The sequence below is a fragment of the Vulpes vulpes genome, chromosome X, assembly GCF_048418805.1.
Source record: "Vulpes vulpes isolate BD-2025 chromosome X, VulVul3, whole genome shotgun sequence".
NCBI lineage: Eukaryota > Metazoa > Chordata > Mammalia > Carnivora > Canidae > Vulpes > Vulpes vulpes.
The window spans coordinates 49,894,141-49,917,977 of record NC_132796.1 but is presented as its reverse complement, the minus strand read 5'-3'; the positions used below and the strand labels follow the sequence as shown (position 1 = coordinate 49,917,977).

Sequence of the window (23,837 nt, the reverse complement as noted above, 5' to 3'; positions counted from 1 at the left end):
TCAAGGTGTATATGAAGGTTATTGATTTACCTCTTTCTTCTTTTTTAATATAGGCATTCACATTTATAAATCTTCCTCTGAACATTGCCTTTGCTGCATCTCATAAGTTTCAGTATGTTGTATTTTCTTTTTATTTATTTCTAAGTACTTCCTAATATCTTTTGTGATTTCTTCTTTATCCCATTGATTGTTTCAGAGAGTATTATTTAATTCCACATATTCATGAATTTTCCAGTTTTCCCTTCTGTGATTGAGTTTGAGCTTCATTCCATTGTGGTTGGAAAAGATACTTAAGGGTTCAGGGCCTTCTGACTCCTGCAGGAGTCCTGCAGGATGGTGGAGTCCCAGCCATTGTGAATCAAACAAGGGAACAACCCTGGAGCCTACAAGCTCTTCACCTAGGACCTGCCTTGGGCAGCCATTGTTGAAGGGCCTCTTGGGTATGGCCCTCACTCTCTGCCACCAGTACTCCCTGCTGGCATCACTGGGCTTTTGGACTCCATGTTTCCAGACGTTTACCTCCTGCCTTTGGATTGAATCTACATTTGATATCTGGGCATAGTCTCATGGCCTCTGATCTCTGTTTAGGGAGCAAGCTGGGTAGAAAGGAGGCCTTGGCTCTGGGTGGAAGCATACATAGGGCTTGCCCCCCTCCCCCCACCATGACTGCTTTCAAAGACACATCTGGTTTGAAGGCTGGCCCACACCAAGCCACCTCAACCCCCAGTTTATGGGAAATTCAGGCCTTGCCTGCAACTCTCATCTAACTGCCATTGACCCCCTGACTCGCTGACTCACTGAAACCCAGGCATGGGGGTCCCTGTGGTATGAATTCTTTGCCTAAAGACGACCAGCATTTAACCAATTGAAGGGATGGCCCAAAGGCCTGTAGTTTCACGAAGCTGCCATCTGAGAGAGAATGAGGATCTATCTGGCTGTCAGGCCAGGGGAAGGGCACAAGCGTATCCCTAGCCAGTGCCCACTCACCCAGCGGGTGGTCTTCTTGTGGCCTGGCCCACCTGCTCCAGAACCAGAGGAGATGCAAATCATCTTTGGTTTTGCCCTATGGCAAAGTGAAGGCAGTCCCGCCAACAGGTGTCTGTCCCCTAGGAGGTTGTGTGGGACTTTCTCATTCAGTTAAATTCAGAGATACTGACTGCAGGCAAGGTGTGCTGAACCTGGGAACAGGAGGGAGAACCTTCACTTTTGTCTGGGCTTTTCTCTGGGCTGTGGGAGGGGCATCCATTTCCAGGGACAGGGAGGAAGTACCAAATGCATTGTAGTTCCACTGATTGCATCTCACTTATTTCTAATAAAGGAAGCAGCTGAACCAAAAAAAAAAAAAAAAAGATACTTAGGTAATTTCAAATTTTCAAAATGTATTAAGACTTATTTTTTTTACCTAATATATTATCTGGAAAATATTCTATGTATAGTTGAGAAGAATGTGTTTCCTCCTCTTGTTAGATGAGATGTTTGATGTGTGTCTGTTCGGTATAGATGGCTTGTGGCATTGTTTGTTTTATATTTCCTTATTGATTTTCTGTTTCCATGCTTTATGCATTATTGAAAATGGTATTGATGTCTTCAACTATTGTATAATTATATAATTCTTCCTTCATTTTTTGAGTTGTCAAGGAGTTTATTCTTAAGTTTTTATTTAATTCCAGTTAGTTAACATACAGTATAATATTAGTTTCATATGTGTAATATAGTGATTCAACAATTACATGCATCACCCAGTGCTCATCATGACAAGTGCACTCCTTATTCCCCATCACCTACTCTAATTGTATTATTATCAATTAGTTCCATTATGTTTGTTATTAACTGTTTCATGTATTGGGGTGCTCCCATGTTGGATGTATAAATATTTACAATTGTTATATCTTGTTGAGTTTTCCCACTTGTAGTGTCCTTCATCTCTTACTATAGTCTTTATTATTAAGTCTTTTTTTCCAATATAAGTATTGCTGCCCTGACTTTCTTTCGACATCCATTTGCATGATAGATGTTTCTCCACCCCCTCCCTTTCACTCTGCTAGAGTCTTTAGGTCTAAAATTAGTCTCTTGATCAGTGGCCTTTTAAAAAAATTCATTCTGTCACTTTGTGCCTTTTGTTTGAGCATTTAGTCCATTTACATCCAAAGCAATTATTCATAGGTTTGCATTTATTATCATTTTATTGTTTTGTGCTTGTTTCTGAAGATTTTCTCTAATTCTTTCTTGTCTTTAATGTTTGCTGATTTTCTTTATTGATATATTTGGATTTCTTTCTCTTTACTCTTTGCATATTTATTAATGGATTTTGATATATGGTCGCCATCAAGTTTATATATAACCTCTTTGTATATAGCAGTCTATATTATGTTGATGGTGTTTAATTTTGAACCCATTCTTTTTATCCCAAAGATTTTATTTATTTATTTATTTATTTATTTATTTATTTATTTATGAGAGAGAGAGAGAGAGAGAGAGAGAGCAAGGAAGACAGATGGAGAAGGAGAGGCATAGAATCCCAAGCATACTTCACAGTGAGCATGGAGCCTGACACGGGGCTTGATCCCACAACTCTGAGATCATGACCTGAGTTGAAACCAAGAGTTGGATGCTTAACTGACTGAGCCATCCAGGCACCCCTGAACCCTTTCTTTACTACTCCTCATGTTTTAAGTATATGTTGTCATATTCTTCATTCTTTTATTTTGTGACTTCCTTGACTGATTTTTTTTACAGAAATAATTTTTCACTGCTTTTGTGTTTCCTACCTTTATACTGTCAGTTGGAGCCTCTGCTTTCCTCTCAGAGTCCTGTTAATGTTTCTTGCAGGGCTGAATTAGTGATCCTGAACTCCTTTAGTTTTTGTTCATCTGGGAAACTCTATATCTCTCCTTCTGTTCTGAATGATAGCCTTGCCTGGTAGAGTATTCTTGGCTTCAGATTTTTCCCATTCAGCACTTTGAATATATCATGCCACGTCTTTCTCACTTTGAAAATTTCTGCTGAAAAATCAGCTTATAGCCTTATGTGGTTTTCCTTCTAACTTACTGTCTTCTTTTGTCTTGTTCCTTTTAAAATTTGTTCTTTATCACTATACGTTGCTGATTTATGTTATTTTTATCTGTTTCACCTAGATCTCTGACTATGGCCTTGTCCTCTTCTTTCCTTTAGGATAAATTTCTCTGTCTTCTCATTTTGTCTATGTCTCTGTGCCTGTTTCTCTGTGTTAGAAAAGTCAACTACATCTTCTGTTCTAGAGGATAATGGCCTTATGAAGAAGAGGTCCTACAGTGTCCTGCCATGTAGTATCCCCTGTTCCCTAGGGTCTGGCACTTCCAGGAGTGCCTCCTATGTGTGGTGCATGTGTTCTGTTGTTTTGTCCTGTCTACTTTATCCTTCAGGTCAGTTGTCTGCCATGGCTCTATTTGCCTATTGTGGGCAGTGTTTACCCCCTGGCCTGAATGTGGTGCATTTTAAGAAGGTGTGCTCTGGTCTGATTGTGAAATGAGACCGATCGCTCCCACTCCCAGAACCAAGGCTCTACAAATATCTCATGTTGGGAGACATGGTACAAGCAGGGATTTGGGCCACTCTTCTGGGAGAGGGTCCCCACCACACTGGGACTGAGGCAAGCATGACCAGGAAGGGTGGTTCCACCAGAGCCTGGAGGGTGGAGGATTTAAGCTAATGTGAGATAGAGGGTGTCAGTGCTACACTGGGTCCTGCATGTGGCCTTGTGCTTATGCAGAGGTGCAGAAGGATAGAAATGTTGCTGGCCAGGTCCTTTGTTCCCAGAGAGGTCTCCTTGAATGCTATCTCTCTGGGACATGCTTTGAGATGAGTGAATAAACTCCCTACTGTGTGCCTCAGGGCCTTCAGATTGCTCCTTCCATGTTGTTTGTCCCCAGGTTGTTTGCCTGACTTCTCTCTAAGAGCAGTGCAATGCCCTCCAGGCTCTATTCCAGTCAAGCCTGCTGACCTTTAAAACTCTAGATGTTAAGCTTCCTGGTTGCGAGAACTCAATAAATTTGGCCCCTCTTGTTTTCCAAGCCAGTTGCTATAGGGACTTAGATTCCCTGTGAGCTCCCCTGTATGCTAGTGTGTCTCTTACCCTTCTGTGTGACTGCAGCAGCCATGATCTGTTCCTCTTCCAAAACACATCTCCATTCTTCCTATCTTCTTTCATGTGGCATCGTCGCTATTTTTCATTGTGGAGTTGATTTTGCTTGTGGTTAGGTCAATTTCTAGGGTATTTAGGATGATTTGATAGTTATCTAATAGTACAGCAAAATTGCAATAAAAGTATAGTGAAAGTATCAGGAAATGGTTTGGGGTTGGAGGACAAAGGAGATGGTGGTGGTAATGAGACAGGGAGAAGAAAGTGCTAAATCCTCATCTTTATTTTAAAGTTAATAGATAATGCACAAAACTTAAAAATTCATAATAGCGATATATATTTATTTTTAGATATTAATAATATGGAAATAAACACTAGAATAATTGGCCTAGAGTCAAAAGAGGTTATTTCTAGAGAAGAGGAAATAAGAGGAAGGTGGCTGGGCATATCTGCTTGTTTTAACCTACTACATGGAACTATATAATAATTTGAATAAAAAGACTTTAATAAAGGTCTCAAACATGAATCTTTCTTAAGTGATCACTTGGGTATTATATGTGTAATACTATAAGTTTCCTGGGTCTGTTTTCTCTATTCAGTCTCTGATTCTGTATAAATTTCTATTAAATAAGAAAATGTGTAAAAGTTAAACCTAGCATTCAGAGTTGGTAGGTGGTATACATTACATAACCTCACATCCTGCTTGGCAAAGATGTATTCTCAATATAAAGGAGTTCCTTTCCTTCTTCATCAGTCTAGCAAATGTCTTAATGCAACATTTTAACTTGAGGATGGACAGTGACTCTTGATCAGAGCTTCTGCTGCATTTGGCCTTCACACTCAAATTGTCCCTGAAATGAAAGTTCTTTTTAACCAATGTTGGGATGTTTCAGAAGCAGTGGGCTGCTGTCACTGATTGTTGACATTAGGGGAATTAAATGCAAGTGAACTCCAGAAGAAATAGAAAATCTTAATAGACTTATAGAAAGGGAAGTGCAGGACCAACCAGACCCACTAGGTATTCTACCTAATATTTAAAGAATTAACACTTATCTTTTTCAAACTCTTCCAAAAATAGAAAAGTAGGAAATACCTCCCAAATCATCTATAAGGCAATTATCCTGATATCAAAACCAAAGTCATAACAAGAAATCATGACTATGGGCTGGTATGTCTTTTGAATAGAGCAGCTCCCCTTTATCCATGAAGAATACATTTTAAGACCCTTAGTAGATGCCTGAAACCATGGATAGTACCAAGCTACATATATATTTTTTTCCTATTCATAAATACATATGATGAAGTTTAATTTATAAATTTGGCACAGTAAGAGATTAACAACAATAGCTAAAAATAAGACAGAACAATAACAACAGTATACTAAAATAAAAGTTATAAGATTGTGGTTTCCTTTCTTTCAAAATGTCTTTTTGTACTCTATTAACCCTTCTTCCCTTCTTGTAATAATGTGAAATGATAAAATTCTTTCGTGATCAGATGAAGTGACATGAATGACACGAGCATTGTGACATATCTTTAGGCTACTATTGACTTGATGTTACGTCAGGAAGAAGATCATCTTCTTCTAGACTCTGGTTGACTTTAGTAACTGAAATTGTGGATAAGGGTGTACTACTGTATAGATCTAAAAACTTAGCAAAATACAAGAATATCAAATCCAACAACATATAAAAATAATTATATATTGTAACCAAGTGAGATTTGTCTCTAGAATGCATGGCACATTTAAAAACCAAAAAATTAATCAGTACTGTATACTATATTAATAGTCTATAGGACAAAATTACATGAACATCTCAACACAAAGAAGGCATTTGGCAAAATCCAACACCCTGTCATGATAAAAATTATTACAAACTAGGAATAGAACTTTCTCAACCTGATAAATGACAAATATTTTAAAAAAACCATTACTAACATCATATACATAATAGTGAAAGGGTATAATCTTTCCCTCTACTATTAAGAAGACAAGGATATGCACTCTTGACACTTCTATTTAACATTGTTCTGGCAGTTCTAGCCAAGATAATTAGCCAAGATTGGAAAGAAAGAAGTAAAACTATCTCTATTTACAGATTACTTCACCTTATATGTAGAAAATCCTAAATTGTACACACACACACACAGAGACACACACACACACTATTTGAATTAGTAAAGGAGGGATCCCTGGGTGGCGCAGCGGTTTGGCGCCTGCCTTTGGCCCAGGGCGCGATCCTGGAGACCCGGGATCGAATCCCACGTCGGGCTCCCGGTGCATGGAGCCTGCTTCTCCCTCTGCCTGTGTCTCTGCCTCTCTCTCTATCTCTCTGTGACTATCATAAATAAATAAAAAAAAAAAATTAAAAAAAAAAATTAAAAAAAAAAAAAAAAAAAAAAAAAGAATTAGTAAAGGAGTTCACCAAGATTGCAGGATACAAAATCAATATACAACAATAAATTGTATATCTAAACACTATTAAATGATCTGAAAATTAAATTAAGAAACTCCCATTTATGCGGAGAAAAGGGAACCCTCTTACACTGTTGGTGGAAATGTGAACTGGTGCAGCCACTCTGAAAACTGTGTGGAGGTTCCTCAAAGAGTTAAAAATAAACCTGCCCTACGACCCAGCAATTGCACTGTTGGGGATTTACCCCAAAGATTCAGATGCAATGAAACGCCAGTACCCCTTCACCCCAATGTTTATAGCAGCAATGTCCACAATAGCCAAACTGTGGAAGGAGCCTCGGTGTCCATCGAAAGACGAATGGATAAAGAAGATGTGGTTTATGTATATAATGGAATATTACTCAGCCATTAGGAACGACAAATACCCACCATTTGCTTCAACGTGGATGGAACTGGAGGGTATTATGCTGAGTGAAGTAAGTCAATCGGAGAAGGACAAACATTGTATGTTCTCATTCATTTGGGGAATATAAATAATAGTGAAAGGGAATATAAAGGAAGGGAGAAGAAATGTGTGGGAAATATCAGGAAGGGAGACAGAACATAAAGACTCCTAACTGTGGGAAATGAACTAGGGGTGGTGGAAGGGGAGGAGGGCGGGGGTGTGTGTGAATGGGGGACGGGCACTTAGGGGGGCACTTGACGGGATGAGCACTGGGAGAGGGTCCCCACCACACTGGGACTGAGGCAAGCATGACCATGCATGTTGGTAAATTGAACACCAATAAAAAATAAATTTATTATAAAAAAAAGAAACTCCCATTTGTAGTAGCACCAAAATATTGAAGTACTTATGTATGAATTAACAAAAAATCTGTAAGATTTATACATTTAAAAGTTAAACATTAGTAGAAAAATTAAGTAAAATCTACATAAGTAGAAGGATAAATAGAAACATTTCCTATGTTCATGAATCAGAAGACTTCATATTGTTAAGCAATTCCACTGCTTATATATATATGCTGAAAAGAATTGAAAATATGCCACAGAAAATCTTGTACATGAATATTCACAGCAGCATTACTCATAACTACTGAGGAAATGGAAATAACACATATGCCCATCAAATGATGAATTTATTAAGAAAATGTGGTATACAATACAATCAAATATTATTCATTCAGCCATGAAAAATGAATGAAGAACTGATATTTGCTACAACACACATGAATCTTTATTTATTTTTTATTTAATTTTTTAAATTTTTATTTTTTATTGGATTTGAATTTACCAACATATAGCATAACACCAGGTGCTCATCCTGCCAAGTGCCCCATTCAGGGCCCATCACCCAGTCACCCCAAACCCCCGCCCACCTCCCTTTCCACTACCTCTTGTTCGTTTCCCAGAGTTAGGTGTCTCTCATGTTCTGTCACCCTCACTGATATTTTCACTCATTTTACTCTCCTTTCTCCTTTATTCCCTTTCACTATTTTTTATATTCCCCAAATGAATGAGACCATATAATGTTACTACATCTCTGATTGACTTATTTCACTCAGCATAATACCCTCCAGTTCCATCCACGTTGAACAAAATGGTGGGTATTTGTCATTTCTAATGGCAGAGTAATATTCCATTGTATACATATACCACATCTTCATCCATTCATCTTTCAATGGACACCGAGGCTCCTTCCACAGTTTGGCTATTGTGGACATTGCTGCTATAAAAATTGGGGTGCAGGTGTTCTGGCGTTTCGCTGCATCTGTATCTTTGGAGTAAATCCCCAGCAGTGCAAATGCTGGGTCATAGGTAAGTTCTACTTTTGACTCTGAGGAACCACCACACAGTTTTCCAGAGTGGCTGTACCAGTTCACATTCCCACCAACAGTGCAAGAGAGTTCCCCTTTCTCCACATCCTCTCCAACATTTGTTTTCTGTCTTGTTAATTTCCACCATTCTCACTAGTGTGAGGTGGTATCTCATTGGGGTTTTGATTTGTATTTTCCTCACAGCCAGTGATGCGGAGAATTTTCTCATATGCTTGTTGACCATGTCTATCTATGTCTTCCTCTGTGAAATTTCTGTTCATGTCTTTTGCCCATTTCATGATTGGATTGTTTGTTTCTTTGCTGTTGAGTTTCATAAGTTCTCTATACATCTTGGATACAAGCCCTTTATCTGATATGTCTTTCAAATATCTTCTCCCATTCTGTAGGTTGTCTTTTAGTTTTGTTGACTGTTTCTTTTGCTGTGCAGAAGCTTTTTATCTTGATGAAGTCCTAATTATTCATTTTTGCTTTTGTTAACCTTGCCTTCATGCATGTATCTGGCAAGAAGTTTCTGTGGCGAAGTTCAAAATGGGTGCTGCCTATGTTCTCCTCTAGGATTTTGATGGAATCTTGTCTCACATTTAGATCTTTCATCCATTTTGAGTTTATCTTTGTGTATGGTGTAAGAGAAGGGTCCAGTTTCATTCTTCTGCATGTGGCTGTCCAATTTTTGCAGGACCCTTTATTGAAGAGACTCTCTTTTTTCCAGTGGATAGTCTTTCCTCCTTTGTCGAATATTAGTTGACCATAAAGTTGAGAGTCCACTTCTGGATTCTCTATTCTGTTCCACTGAACTATGTGTCTGTTTTTCTACCAGTACTACGCTGTCTTGATAACCACAGCTTTGTAGTACAACCTGAAATCTGGCATTGTGATGCCCCCAGCTATGGTTTTCTTTTTTAAAATTCTCCTGGCTATTCGGGGTCATTTCTGATTCCACACAAATCTTAAGAAGATTTGTTCCAACTCTCTGAAGAAAGTCCATGGTATTTTGATAGGGATTGCATTAATTGTGTAAATTTCCCTGGGAAGCATTGACATTTCCAAACTATTAATTCTTCCAATCCATGAGCATGGAATATTTATCCATCTCTTTGTGTCTTCCTCAATTTCTTTTAGAAGTGTTCTGGAGTTATTAGGGTATAGATCCTTTACCTCTTTCGTTAAGTTTATTCCTAGGTATTTTATGCTTTTGGGTGCCATTGTAAATGGGATTGACTCCTTCATTTCTCTTCTTCAGGCTCATTGTTAGGGTATAGAAATGCCACTGACATCTGGGCATTGATTTTGTATCCTGCCACACTGCCGAATTGCTGTATGAGTTCTAGCAATCTTGGGTGGAGTGTTTTGGGTTTTCTACGTACAGTATCATGTCATCTATGAAGAGGGAGAGTTTGACTTCCTCTTTGCGAATTTGAATTCCTTTTATTTCTTTTTGTTGCCTGATTGCTGAGACTAGGACTTCTAGTACTCTGTTGAATAGCAGTGGTGAGAGTGGACATCCCTGTCTTGTTCCTGATCTTAGGGGAAAGGCTCCCAGTGTTTACCCATTGAGAATGATATTGGCTGTGGGCTTTTCATAGATGGCTTTTAAGATGCTAAGGAATGTTCCCTCTATCCCTACACTTTCAGACTTTTGATCAGGAATGGATGCTGTATATTGTCATATGCTTTCTCTGCATCTATCGAGAGGATCATATGGTTCTTGTTTTTTCTCTTGCTGATATGATTAATCACATTGATTGTTTTACGAGTGTTGAACCAGCTTTGCATCCCAGGAATAAATCCCACTTGGTCATGATGAATGACCTTCTTAATGTATTGTTTGATCCTATTGGTTAGTATTTTGTTGATAATTTTTGCATCCATGTTCATCAAGGATATTGGTCTATAATTCTTCTTCTTGTTGGGGTCTTTGGTTTTGGAATTAAGGTGATGCTGGCCTCGTAGAACGAATTTGGAAGTACTCCATCTCTGTCTATCTTTCCAAACAGCTTTAGTAGAATAGGTATGGTTTCTTCTTTAAACGTTTGATAGAATTCCCCTGGGAAGCCATCTGGCCCTGGACTCTTATGTCTTGGGAGGTTTTTGATGACTGCTTCAATTTCCTCCCTGGTTATTGGCCTGTTCAGCTTTTCTATTTCTTCCTGTTCCAGTTTTCTATTTCTTCCTGTTGCAGTTTTGGTAGTTTGTGGTTTTCCAGAAATGCGTCCATTTCTTTAAGATTGCCTAATTTATTGGCATAAAGCGGCTCGTAATAAGTTTTAAAGGTCATTTGTATTTCCTTGGTGTTGGTGGTGATATCTCCTTTCTCATTCATGATTTTATTAATTTGAGTCTTTTCTCTCTTCTTTTTAATAAGGCTAGCTAATGATTTATCTATCTTATTAATCCTTTCATAGAACTAACTCCTAGTTTTGTTCATCTGTTCCGCAGTTCATCTGGTCTCTATTTCACTGAGTTCTGCTCGATTCTTTATTAATTGTCTTCTGCTGGGTGTAGGATCTATTTGCTGTTTTTTCTCTAGCTCCTTAGGTGCAAGGTTAGCTTTTGTATTTGAGTACTTTCCAGTTTTGGATGGATGCTTCTATTGCGATGCATTTCCCCCTCAGGACTGCTTTTGCTGTGTCCCAAAGATTTTGAACGGTTGTATCTTCATTCTCATTAGTTTCCATGAATCTTCTTAATTCTTCTCTAATTTCCTGGTTAGCCCTTTCATCTTTTAGCAGGATGCTCTTTAACCTCTATGTGTTTGAAATCCTTCCAAACTTCTTCTTGTGATTTAGTTCTATTTTCAAAGCATTGTGGTCTGAAAATATGCAGGGGACAATCCCAATCTTTTGGTATCAGTTAAGACCTGGTTTGTGACCCAGTATGTGGTCTATTCTGGAGAAAGTTCCATGTGCCCTTGAGAAGAATGTGTATTCAGTTGGGTTTGGATGTAAAGTTCTGTAAATATCTGTGAAATCCATCTGGTCCAGTGTATCATTTAAAGCTCTTGTTTCTTTGGAAATGTTGTGCTTAGAAGATCTGTTGATTGTGGAAAACGCTATATTCAATCACCAAGTATAAGTGTATTATTATCTAAGTATGTATTAACTTTGGTTATTAATTGATTGATATACTTGCCAGCTCCCGCATTCGGGTCGTAAATATTCATGATTGTTAGGTCCTCTTGTTGGATAGATCCTTTAAGTATGATATAGTGTCCCTCTTCATCTCTTATTACCATCTTTGGGATAAACTTTAATTCATCTGAAATGAAGATGGCTACCCCTGCTTTCTTTTGAGGACCATTTGAATGGTAAATGGTTCTCCAACCTTTCATTTTCAGGCTGTAGGTGTCCTTCGGTCTAAAATGAGTCTTTTATAGACAGCAAATAGATGGGTCTTGCTTTTTTATCCAGTCTGAAACCCTGCATTTTTTGCTGGGGTCACTAATCCCATTCACGTTCAGAGTTACTCTTGAAAGATATGAATTTAGTGTCATCATAATACTTATTCAGTCCCTGTTTTGTGGATTGTTTCCTTGGATTTCCTCTTTCTTTTACAGAGTCTCCCGTAATATTTCTTGCAGAGCTGGTTTGGTGGTCACATATTCTTTCAGTTTCTGCCTATCTTGGAAGCTCTTTATCTCTCCTTCTATTCTGAATGAGAACTTTGCTGGATAAAGTATTCTTGGCTGCATGTTCTTCCCATTTAGGCCCCTGAATATATCCCGCCAGCCCTTTCTGGCCTGCCAGGTCTGTGGAGAGGTCTGCGGTTAACTTAATACTTCTCCTCATAAAGGTTAGGGATCTCTTGTCTCTTGCTGCTCTAAGGATCTTCTCTTTATCTTTGGAATTTGCAAGTTTCACTATTAAATGTCGGGGTGTTGAATGGTTTTTATTCCTTTTTGGAGGGAATCTCTCTATCTCCTGGATCTGAATGCCTGTTTCCTTCCCCAAGTTAGGGAAGTTCTCAGCTATGATTTGTTCAAATACAGTTTTTGGATCCGTGTCCCCTTCGGTGCCCTCTGGAACCCCAATTAAAGATAGATTTTTCCTCCTGAGGCTGTCATTTATTTCCCTTAACCTATCCTCATGATCTTTTCTTTGTTTTTTTCTTTTTGCCTCAGTTTCCTTCCTTGACATCAACTTGTCTTCTATGTCACTCACTCATTCTTCTACCTCATTAACCCTCGTTGTTAGGACCTCCAGTTTGGATTCCATCTCATTTCATTGATTTTTAATTTCGGCCTGATTAGATCTAAATTCTGCAGTCATGAAGTCTCTTGATTCCTTTATGCTTTTTTGCAGAGCCGCCAGTAACTTTATAATTGTGCTTCTGAATTTGCTTTCTGACATTGAATTGTAATCCATATTCTGTAACTCTGTGGGAGAGAGTTCTGTTTCTGATTCTTTGTTTTGTGGTGAGTTCCTTCTTCTAGTCTCTTTGCTCAGTGCAGAGTGGTTAAAAACGAGTTGTACTGGAAAAATGAAGGAAAAAGGGAAAGAAGGGGTGTGGACAAACAAACAAAAATCAAAAAACTCGGAGGGGTATCCTCTGATTCTATGTACTGTAAGTACCTCGACTTCCTCTAGAACGTTCCAGTGCTGCTTGGTCAGGAACTTGCTCTTACCCTGTCTTTCCAGCTGGTCTTTTGTAGGAGGCTCCTGTTGTGCTGATTCTCAGGTGTGTGCACCTGGGGGAGCTGCCCAGCCCCCTGCCAGGTGCAAGGTTCAGTGGGAGCTGTTTATCCTGCGAGGCCCCTGCTTAGTCCCAGGTACAAGGTGACACCAGGAGGACCAACAACAGAGGGTGCAGCCAGCTCTCCAGCCCTGGTGTCACCTCCCGCAGTAACTACCACATTCTCCCAGTCCACAGGGACCTGGATGCTCTGGGGGTGGGGAGTCCCTGATCTGCACAGCTCTGGTTCGTCAGGTGGCAGGAGCATCCTCACTGTCCTTTGTGCCCTGGCCTCTGCCTGTCTCAAGGGGAGCGCCAGATCTTGGGCTTTGTCCCCCCGTTGCCTTGGGCTCCTGGGGCTGCTGCTGGAATTGTGCTTCTGGGGCCGTGCCACCCCCTCTGTGCGGAGCTGCCACCTGAGATGCCACCCGAGCTGCTCCCGGGGCGCGCTGGGTGTGAACTCTAGCCTTTTAGGGAGCTTGGCCCGTGGTGTGTGGCGTGCTTTCCTTCCGGGTGCACTTCCTCTGTTTTTGGCGCCAGGAACGTGGGTGCTCCACTGCCCCTCCTGGGACCCTGCCCCAGTTCCCTTCCAGCACCTTTCCGTCCAGGAAGATTAGTAAAGTTCCTGCTTCTCCCAGCCTGGGCTTTCCTGTCCTGGGGGCACTCGCTGCCCAACCTTAACCCCGGCTCCTCGCGGGAGCCCCTCCCCCTTCAATGCTTTTTTATTTTATTTTATTTTTCCCCGTCTTTCTACCTTGATAGAAGCCGAACTCTTCTCACTGTTGCATTCCAGCTGTTCTCTCTTTAAATCTCAGGCCGAATTCGTAGATTCTCTGGATGATTTGAAAGTTCTAGGTAAGTTGGTGGGGACAGGTGACTTGGGGATCCTACTCTTCCGCCATCTTGCCCCGCCTCCAAATCTTTTTTTAAAAAAAGATTTTGTTTATTTATTCATAAGATACACAGAGAGTGAGGCAGAGACATAGGCAGAGGGAGAAGCAGGCTCCCTGTGGGGATCCTGATGTGGGACCTGATCCTAAGACCCCAGGATCATGACCTGAGCCAAAGGCAGATGCTCAACTGTTGAGCCACCCAGACATCCCAACACAGATGAATCTTAAAAACTTATGCTAAATGTAAGAAGACAGATACAAATGATCACGTATTATATGAATAGAATTATATGAAATCTCTATAATATACAAATCCATAGACATAAAAATTAAATTATGGCTTCTTTTACCTACTGTTGTGAAAAGGAGAAAATGATTGGTAATTGATATAGTGTTTTTCTTAGGTGATGAAAATATTCTGGAATTAGCAGTGATGATTGCACAACTTTGTAAATACACTAAAAACCAGTGAATTGTTCACTTTAAAAGGATGAATTTTTATGGTATATGAATCACATTTCATAATTTTTATTTTAAAAATGGAATTAGAGGAAGTGACCATCAGAACTCTACCTGTTCCTAGAGAGGTCACTGGCATTTTCTGGCCCTAAAGCTTTCTTCAAACAACTACTACTTTAAATAGATTCATCAGCTGAAGGAAGAGTTTGTCTTACATATGTTTTGTGTGAAAAGTTCTATCTTATGTGTTTTGGTATGAGTTTGATCTATGGCTATAGACCTACTTGAGCTTTCTTCACAAGGTTTCCCGGTTAATTATAGGCCTCCTGAGTGTAATTCCTCTCATGAGTATCTGGGCTTTATTTGGCTATGTGGAAAAAATCAAATAAATCTATATATTATGTGACCATGGACAAGTTAGTACACTTTTTTGAACCTTAACTTCTTTAACAATATCTATTTCTCAGGGTTGTGAAGACTAAATGAAATAATGTATTATAAATGCTTACTTCATTGCCTAGCCTGATGTAGGCCTCAGTTAACGTTAGCTTCCTCCCTACTTTACCTTTGGTAAAAAGCACTTTCCTTCCAGGTCAGAGGTCACTGAGCTCTGTCCTGGCTTTCTGCCTAGTAACAGATTGCCTCTAGAAATAAATCATGGGTGAGGTCTTTTTTTTTCCCTTCTTTTTATCTGTGTGTCTCTTGCTGTGCCTTTTTAAATAACTGGTACACTGAGGTGCTCAGTGAATTCGGATTTACTATGACAGAACACAGGCCTTTTACATGAATTTTCCCGTATGGTTTTGAGAGGATTGCAGAGTGTGAGTATTAGAGTGTGACAAATGAGCATTGTTATGGCTCCTTTGGAGCTGTGTGACTTCCAGTTGTGCTTAGGGAGAGAACTTAATTAAATTTCATATTTAAGGAGAATGATGGCTGAGTCCTCCTCCATCCTCTCTAAAACTTTTTGACTTTTGCTTTCCAGCTGTACTTCCCGGGATTGCTTCCTCACTTTTAACATCATCTTTTAATATACAGTACTAAAATGCTTAAACAGTACCAAAGAACTCATCATTTATAGAGGCAGTCCAAGGTATCTATTGCCTTGGAAATATTTTACTTATTATTAGGCTAAGTGCATTGTATATGACTTTTAAAGGCGTATATTTAGTTCATCACTGTGTTCCTTCTTCATTCAAAAAATTGAATGAGTAGTTAATGCATGTGAAAAAGTGAGAAAAATATTGAGAAGAAGAAAAAGTAACAAGTGTACAGGCCCATTTTAAGTGTAATTTTCTTAGCAGCAGCTCCCAGAGCCTTCAGCTGTTCTAATATGAACTGCCATTTGTATAGGTGGAATGGTTCAGGGCTATATTTGAGGAAATTAAAACTGCTGAGATCAATGCAAAAGAAAATTCTCTCTTTCTTTGTTCTTCTCAGAGGCTAGAGAAATTGGAAACCTGACACATGAAACTGGACACTGCATCCGTTCTTCTCAGTTCTGAGCAAAGTGCATTAAAAGCTATAGACATCTTAATGTGTCCTTTCTCTCCCACATCTAGGAGCGGAAAAAAAAATTTGAGAAGGATGGTGAGAGGTTTTATTCCTTGCTGGATCGGCACTTACATCTATCTTCCAAAAAGAAAGAATCTCAGTTACAAGAGGTATGTTCAAAAAAGCCTGTTCCCACCTTCCATTAGTAGTTGTGCCTTGGTAACATTGGCATCTTCCTATTACAAGGCTTTCCTCCTGCCGTACCTCAGCAGGAAACAACTATAATAATAGTGCTAACAGTTAAAACCTTTGCCTGGGATGCAAGAGCCTAGAGTTCTTGATGTAGCTCTTCCACTAACTCACGTGACTTTTTTTAAATTGGAGTTCAATTTGTCAACATATAGCATATCACCCAGTGCTCATCCCATCAAGTGCCCCCCTCAGTGCCCGTCACCCAGTCACCCCAACCCTCCGCCCACCTCCCTTTCCACTACCCCTTCACATGACACTTTTGTTGTTGTTTGTTTGTTTTTTGAACTTTAGAATAAATAATTGAATATACAAATACTGTTTATGTAAGCAATAAAATGTAAGGTTTAAAATTTCACCAGACAACACTATTACAGTATTATTTACTATATTCATTATGCTGTGCCTTTTACTCCTGTGACTTATTCATTCTATAACCAGAAGACTGTATCTCTCTGTATCTCCCCTTCACACATTGTTTTTATCCCCTTCCCTTTGCCAAATCATGAGTTTTTTCTCAGTATTTATAGGTCTAATTCTGCTTTTTGTTTGTTTATTCATTTATTCTGTTTCTTAACTTCCATATGTGAGTAAAGCTATATGGTATTAATATTTCTCAGGGCCACCCATATTGTCAGAAATGGCAAGATATTGTTTTCATGGCTGCAAAATATTCTACTAATACATCTTCCATATTCATTCATCTATCAATGAATATTTAGGTGGCTTCCATATCTTAGCTACTATAAATAATGCTGCAATAAGTATAGGGGTAAATATATCTTTTTGAATTAGTGTTTTCATTTTTTATAAGTGCCCAGTAATAGAATTACTTGATCATATGATAATTTTAATTTTAATTTTTTGAGGAACCTCCATACTGCTTTCCACAGTGGCTTCACCAATTTACATTCCCACCAACAGTACATGAGGGTTTCTTTTTCTTTACATCCTCATCAACACTTGTTATTTCTTGTCTTTTATGGTGTGACTTTGGAAAAAATTTTTTTTCTTTGCCTTATTTTCCCTATATGTCAAAGGAGAGTGGTACTTGATGATCTTTAGAGTCCCTTTCAGTCTATGTTTCTGATTCCAGAATCCATGTGAGGATAAAGTTAAACTACTGCTGTATTTGGTAGATCAGGAGCAGATCTTCTACATTTTTCCCAAGATATTCCAACATTTGCTTATTTTAATGGACTTTCAGTGACTTCAGTTCAAATACGCCATTATTCCATAGTGTTCCTTAGTTTCCATGAATGCATATCACATGCCAGAGGCACTATGCTAGATGCAACAAGACTAGAAAGACAATGAGACATACTTTCTGTCCTTCTGCAGCTTATAATTAGAATGCTAAAATAAGAATACACATGACACTTAAACAAGTAGAAGTTTTTACATACTGTAACATGAATGTGTATGTGGTGTCCTTGTAGAGGTGGGAAGGTATTTGGAGAATAAAAAACTTACATTTGGATGTGGAGATTTGTTTTGGTACAATAGTTGTGCCCATTCAACAAAAAATAAAGTCTTTGACAGATAGAAATGGAGAAACGGACCTCTCATGTGGAGGGAAATGGTCGCAAGAATGGAAAACATGGTGTACATTTGGACAATGGTTTGACCACAGTTTCCGTTACTATTGGAGAGTAGTGAAAGACAAAATAGGATCAGGGAACTTGAGGCCATATTATAGAGTAAAAGGTTTAGGAGTTTATATTGAACTCTATTGGCCCTGGGAGAATTGAGAGATTTTGGTAGTACAAGCAATATAAGTGGAATAGATCCAGTAAAAGAGATATTTTAGGTTCAAATATAAAAAGATATACTCCATTGAATGAGGTCTTTGACATGATCTATGAAAGTTCTTAGAAATCATCTTGTCCAAGGTTACACAGATTGCAACAAAGCTGAAGCTAATCTCCTGATATGTGCTTCGGTGAATATCCATTACATCATGTGAGATGCTTCAGGTTGATGAGTCAGGAGCCTCACTGCTGAATAGTTAGTATTGAAAAGGTGAAGACTACTTTTCTTCCATAAACTGGAATAATCTGGGGTCTTCTGACATTTTCCTTCTACAAATGTTTGTTTTCTTCCTTTTGCATCTACTCTGGGTCATGTTCCTAAGCAGAAAAGAGTTAATATAATCGGCCTGAATCTACTATGATTAGAAAAATCTGACTACAAGATTAGCTCTTGGCCGGTATCTGAGGACTTGGCTAGTGAACAGTTTCTTACACAGATATAAAATTTTCCCTAAATGGTAAGAGTGACTCACTGTGTCTAGACTGCCTGTACAAACAATGTGGTTTATGTTGAACATCTTATTTTCTTCGGGGAATCTTGGTATATGCTTAGCAGCAGGTGCCTCTGTTCAGCCCCCAGTAAAAACCTAGGGTACTGAGTCTAAAGAGCTTCCATGGTAGACAAAATTTCACATGTGTTGTTATAACTTGTTGCTGGAGGAAATTAAATGTGTCCTGTGTGGCAATAATAAGGAAGAATACTTGGAGGCTTTCACTTTGTTTCCTTTAGAATTTATCCCATGTACTTTTCCCTTTGCTGATTTTGCTTTATATTCTTTAACTAAAGTAAATATTAGCCATGAGTATGACTATATGCTGAGTTCTTTGAGTATCACTTGAATCCCCAAACCTGGGGATTTGGAACCCTGGACATAGTCCAAACTTTATTCTTTTGGAGGACTTTACAATGAAAGCTTCTGGAATGTCCTAGAAGTTTGGTGTTTTATATAGATATTCCTGGTGACTTTCCTAAAGAGCAAATATGCAGCTTTTGCACTTTTTCAATTAAAAATAATCTGGTGGGCCCTGGGTCACTTTTTTTTTTTTTTTATCTTAAGAGACTTTATTTTTAGAGCAGTTTTAGGTTTACAGGAAAATTGAATCGTAAGTACAGAGTTCCCATATATCCCTAATTCCCAAAATACAGTTTCCTTTACTATCAATATTTGCATTAGTGAGATACATTGATACAATCGATGGGCTGTGGGTTTTGACAGACGTATAATGACATGAATCCAGCATGACACTATCATGCAAAATAGTGTCACTGCCAGAAAAATCTGTGGGCACCACCTGTTTATCCTTCCATCGTTCCATACCCTGCAAACCCTTAGCAACTATTGATCCATATATTTGCCTATTCTAGAATGTTTTGTTGTAGAAATTATACAGCATGTAGCATTTTCAGATTAGCTTCTTTTATTTAGCTGTTTACATTTAAGGCTCTTTGTCTTTTCATGGCTTAGTAGCTCACTTATTTTTAGTGCTTTACCATAGCTTATTTATCTTTTCACATATTGAAGGATATCTTGGCTTCCTCCCAACTTTGTCAATTATTGAGATTTTGTTTTTGAGAGATAGAGTGCATGCCAGAAAGAGCATGAGTGGGGGAGGGGCAGAGGGCAAGGAAGAAGCAGGCTCCCTGCTGAACAGAGAGCCCAATGTGGGGCTCCCTCCCTGGACCCTGGGGTCATGACCTGAGCCAAAGGCAGACATTTGACTGACTGAGCCACCCAGGTGCCCCACAAATGTGTCAATTATTAATGATGCTGCTATAAACATTTGAGAGCAAGTTTTTGGGTACATAACTTTTCAAATAATTTAGGCAATTACCAAAAACCACAATTGCTGGATTGCATGGTAAGAGTAAATTTAGTTTTGTAAGAAACCACCAAATTATCTTTCAAAGTGACTGTACCATTTTTTATTTCTATCATCAATGGATGAGAGTTCTTATTGCTCTCTTTGTCAACATTTGTTGTTGTCTGTGTTTTGGATTTTAGCCATTCTAATTAATAGGTCTGCACTGTTATCTCATTGCTATTATAATTTTCATTTTCTGGGTAACCTTTTTGGGTCCCCTCCCTCTTTGGGAGCTTTGTACTATCACTCAATACTATTGCTCAGTAAACTTTGTTTTGCTGCCCCCCAATTTTTTTTTTCATTTCCCAAATGACATTCGAACATCTTTTCATATGCTTTTTTGCCATGTGTAGGTCGCTTTTGGTGAGGTGTCTGTTCAAATATTTTGCCCTTTATACTTGGATTGTTTTCGTATTGTAGCATTTTAAGAGCTGTTTGTCTTATTTTATTTCTATTTTTATTTTTTAAGATTTTTAAAATTTATCTGAGAGAGCACCCAAGCATGGGGGTGGAGGGGTAGAGAGGCAGGGGAAGATGGAGAAGCAGACTCCCCACTGAAAGAGAAACCCAATGCAGGGATCATGACCTGAGCTGAAGGCAGATGCTTAACCAACTGAGCTACCTTGAAATTTGGAATTTTGAAACTCAGTCATGCACCAGAGATGCATGGGCAGGGGTCAGACATGGGCAGGGTGAATGTAGGGTTCAGATGGAAACAGGGGAAACAAATAGAAGATTCACTGCTTTTCTGTGCAGGCTCACTGATGGGTAAGGGACACAAACTTTCAACTACAAGGCTAGATAGGGCGCTGCCATTTTTATCCAACTGATTATTGTTGAAAGCCTTCAGGAGGGAAAACAGCACCATCTACTGGAGGCCAGAGCCACACCCCTGTGTCCTACAGAAGTATTTCCACTGAAACAAGTCAGCCTGAAAATCAGTGCAGCACTCTCTCCCAGAAGACCAGCACAAACACCTAGCTAGCACCACGTTTATTGATCACAGAGTGCTGCAAAGCTTTAGCTCTCGGGAAAACAGAATCGGGCTTTCTTTTTACTTTTATTCTTTATTTATTTTATTTTTGTTATTTTTACATTTATTTTCTTATATTTTCCAATTCCTATTTTAAATTTTTTAGTTATTAATTTTTAAAACATATATTTACATTATATATACTTATATATAATTATGCATATACATTTCATATATGTAGTCTACTTCTTATTTATTTATTTATTTATTTAAAATTGGGATCTAGATTCTTTTAACAAGCAGACCAAAACACACCACTATCTCACTGTCTATGTTTTCTTGGTTTTCTTGTTTTATGTTTTGATTTTTCTTGTTTTTTTTTTTATTTTTCGTTCCTTTTTGCATTTTTGTTTTGTCATTTGTTATTTGTTGTTTGTTTTGTTTTGTTGTTGTTGTTGTTGTTATTTTTCATCTTTTATTTCCTGGATAAAATGACAAGATAAAGGAATTCACCCCAAGGAAGAACACAAGGTAGAACTCATGACCAGGGACTTAATCAATACCAATATAAGATGTCTAAAGTAGAATTTGAAATACGATTCTAATGATACTCACTGGGCTTGAAAAGTGTCTACTAGAGAATCCCTTAGAGAGATAAAAGAACTAAAATCTAGTCAGGCCAAAATTAAAAATCTTATAACTGAGATACAAACACAAGTGGAGGCCATCACAGTAACTTCTTGCAAGATACATCCATGAAGGCAAGAGAAACAAAAGCAAAAATGAATTATTGGGACTTCATCAAGATAAGAAGCTTTTGCACGCAAAAGAAACAGCCAACAAAACTCAAAGACAACCTACAGAATGGGAGAAGATATTTGCAAATGACCTATGACCTATCAGATAAAGGGCTAGAACCCAAGATCTCTAAAGAACTTATGAAACTCAACAGCAAAGAAACAAACAATCCAATCATGAAATGGGCAAAAGACATGAACAGAAATCTCACAGAAGAAGACATAGACATGGCCAACAAGCGCATGAGAAAATGCTCCACATCACTTGCCATCAGGAAAATACAAATCAAAACCACAATGAGATACCACCTCCCACCAGTGAGAATGGGGAAAATTAACAAGGCAGGAAACGACAAATGTTGGATAGGATGTGGAGAAAGGGGAACTCTTTTGCACTGTTTGTGGGAATGTGAACTGGTACAGCCCCTCTGGAAAACTGTGTGGAGGTTACTCAAAGAGTTAAAAATAGATCTGCCCTACGACCCAACAATTGCCCTGCTGGGGATTTACCCCAAAGATACAGATGCAGTGAAATGCCAGGACACCTGCCCCCCAATGTTTCTAGCAGCAATGTCCACAATAGCCAAACTGTTGAAGGAGCTTCGGTGTCCATTGAAAGATGAATGGATAAAGAAGCTGTGGTCTATGTATACAATGGAATATTACTCAGCCATTAGAAACGACAAATACCCACCATTTGCTTCGATGTGGATGGAACTGGAGGGTATTATGCTGAGTGAAATAAGTCAATCGGAGAAGGACAAACATTATATGGTCTCATTCATTTGGGTAATATAAAAAATAGTGAAAGGGAATAAAGGGGAAAGGAGAGAAAACTAGTGGGAAATATCAGAGAGGGAGACAGAAAATGAGGGACTCCTAACTCTGGGAAACGAACAAGGGGTGGTGGAAAGGGAGCTGGGCGGGGGGTTAGGATGACTGGGTGATGGGCACTGAGGGGGGCACTTGATAGGATGAGCACTGGGTGTTATGCTATATGTTGGCAAATTGAACTCCAATAAAAAGAAATTTAAAAAAGCGGAGGCCATAAAAACATGGATGGACAGGCAGAGGAGTGAATCAGTGATATAGTGCAAAACAAAGAAGCAAAAAAGAAGTGGAAAAGCAAAGTAATGGACCATGAAGGAAGATTTAGAGAATTCAGCAAATTAGTGAAATATAATAACATTTTTATCATAGGACTCTCAGAAGATGAAGAGAGAAGTAAAGGGACAGAAGGTTATTCAAACAAATTATAACTGAAAACTTCCCCAATCTGGAGACAGACACATAAATCAATATCCAAGAAGCACAGATAGCTCCCACTAAATTCAACAAAAGCTGGTAATTACCAAGACATATCATAGTCAAATTCACAAAATACATAGATAAAGAATCATAAAATCAATAAGGGAAAAAAAATCCTTAACCTACAAAGGAAGACAGATTAGGTTCACAGTGGATCTATCCACAGACTTGGTAGGCCAGAATGGAGTGGAAGGCACTATTCAATATTCTGAATGGGAAAAATATGCTGCGAGGAATTCTTTGGATGGAAAAAAAGAACAAAAGTAGCAAAGAATGGAAAGGACCAGAAAACATCATCAGGAACATCAAGTCTATAGATAACACAATGGCACTAAGTTCATACCTCTTAATGATCATCCTGAATGCAACAATCAAAAGAGTATCAGAATGGTTAAGAAAACTAGATCATCTATATGCTGCCTACAAGACACTCACTTTAGATCTAAAGACACCTGCAGATTGAACATGAGGAGATGGAGAACCATCTATTATGCTAATGGATGTCAAAAGAAAGCCAGAATAGACATACTTATATCAGACAAACTTGATTTTAAAACAAAGACTATAACAAGAGATGAAGAAAGGCATTATACCATAATTAAGGGTCTATCTATCCATCAAGAAGATCTAACAATTGCAAATATTTATGCCCACAAGTTGGGAGCACCCGAATATATAAAACAATTCATAACAAACATGAAGAAACTCACCCTTGGTAATACAATAATAGTAGGGGATTTTAGCACTTCACTTAGAACAATGAACAGATCATCTTAGCAGAAAATCAATAAGGAAACAATGACTTTGAATGATACACTGGACCAGATGGCCTTAACAAATATATTCAGAATATTACATCCTAAAGCAGCAAAATACACATTCTTTTTGAGTGCACATGGAACATTCTCCAGAATAGATCACATAGTGGGTTAAAAATCAGCCCTCAACAAGTGA

General features: G+C 38.6%; 1 protein-coding gene across 8 annotated transcripts in view; it reads left to right on the top strand.

Moving 5' to 3' along the window:
* The window catches only part of OPHN1 (oligophrenin 1), a 575,184-nt gene that overhangs the window by 328,549 nt on the left and 222,798 nt on the right, over positions 1-23,837 (top strand). For all 8 annotated transcript variants that reach the window (XM_072744551.1, XM_072744552.1, XM_072744553.1 and 5 more), the window contains one exon: positions 15,951-16,052. In XM_072744551.1, coding sequence (XP_072600652.1) covers positions 15,951-16,052 — 102 coding nt within the window. The remainder of the gene's footprint in view (positions 1-15,950; positions 16,053-23,837) is intronic.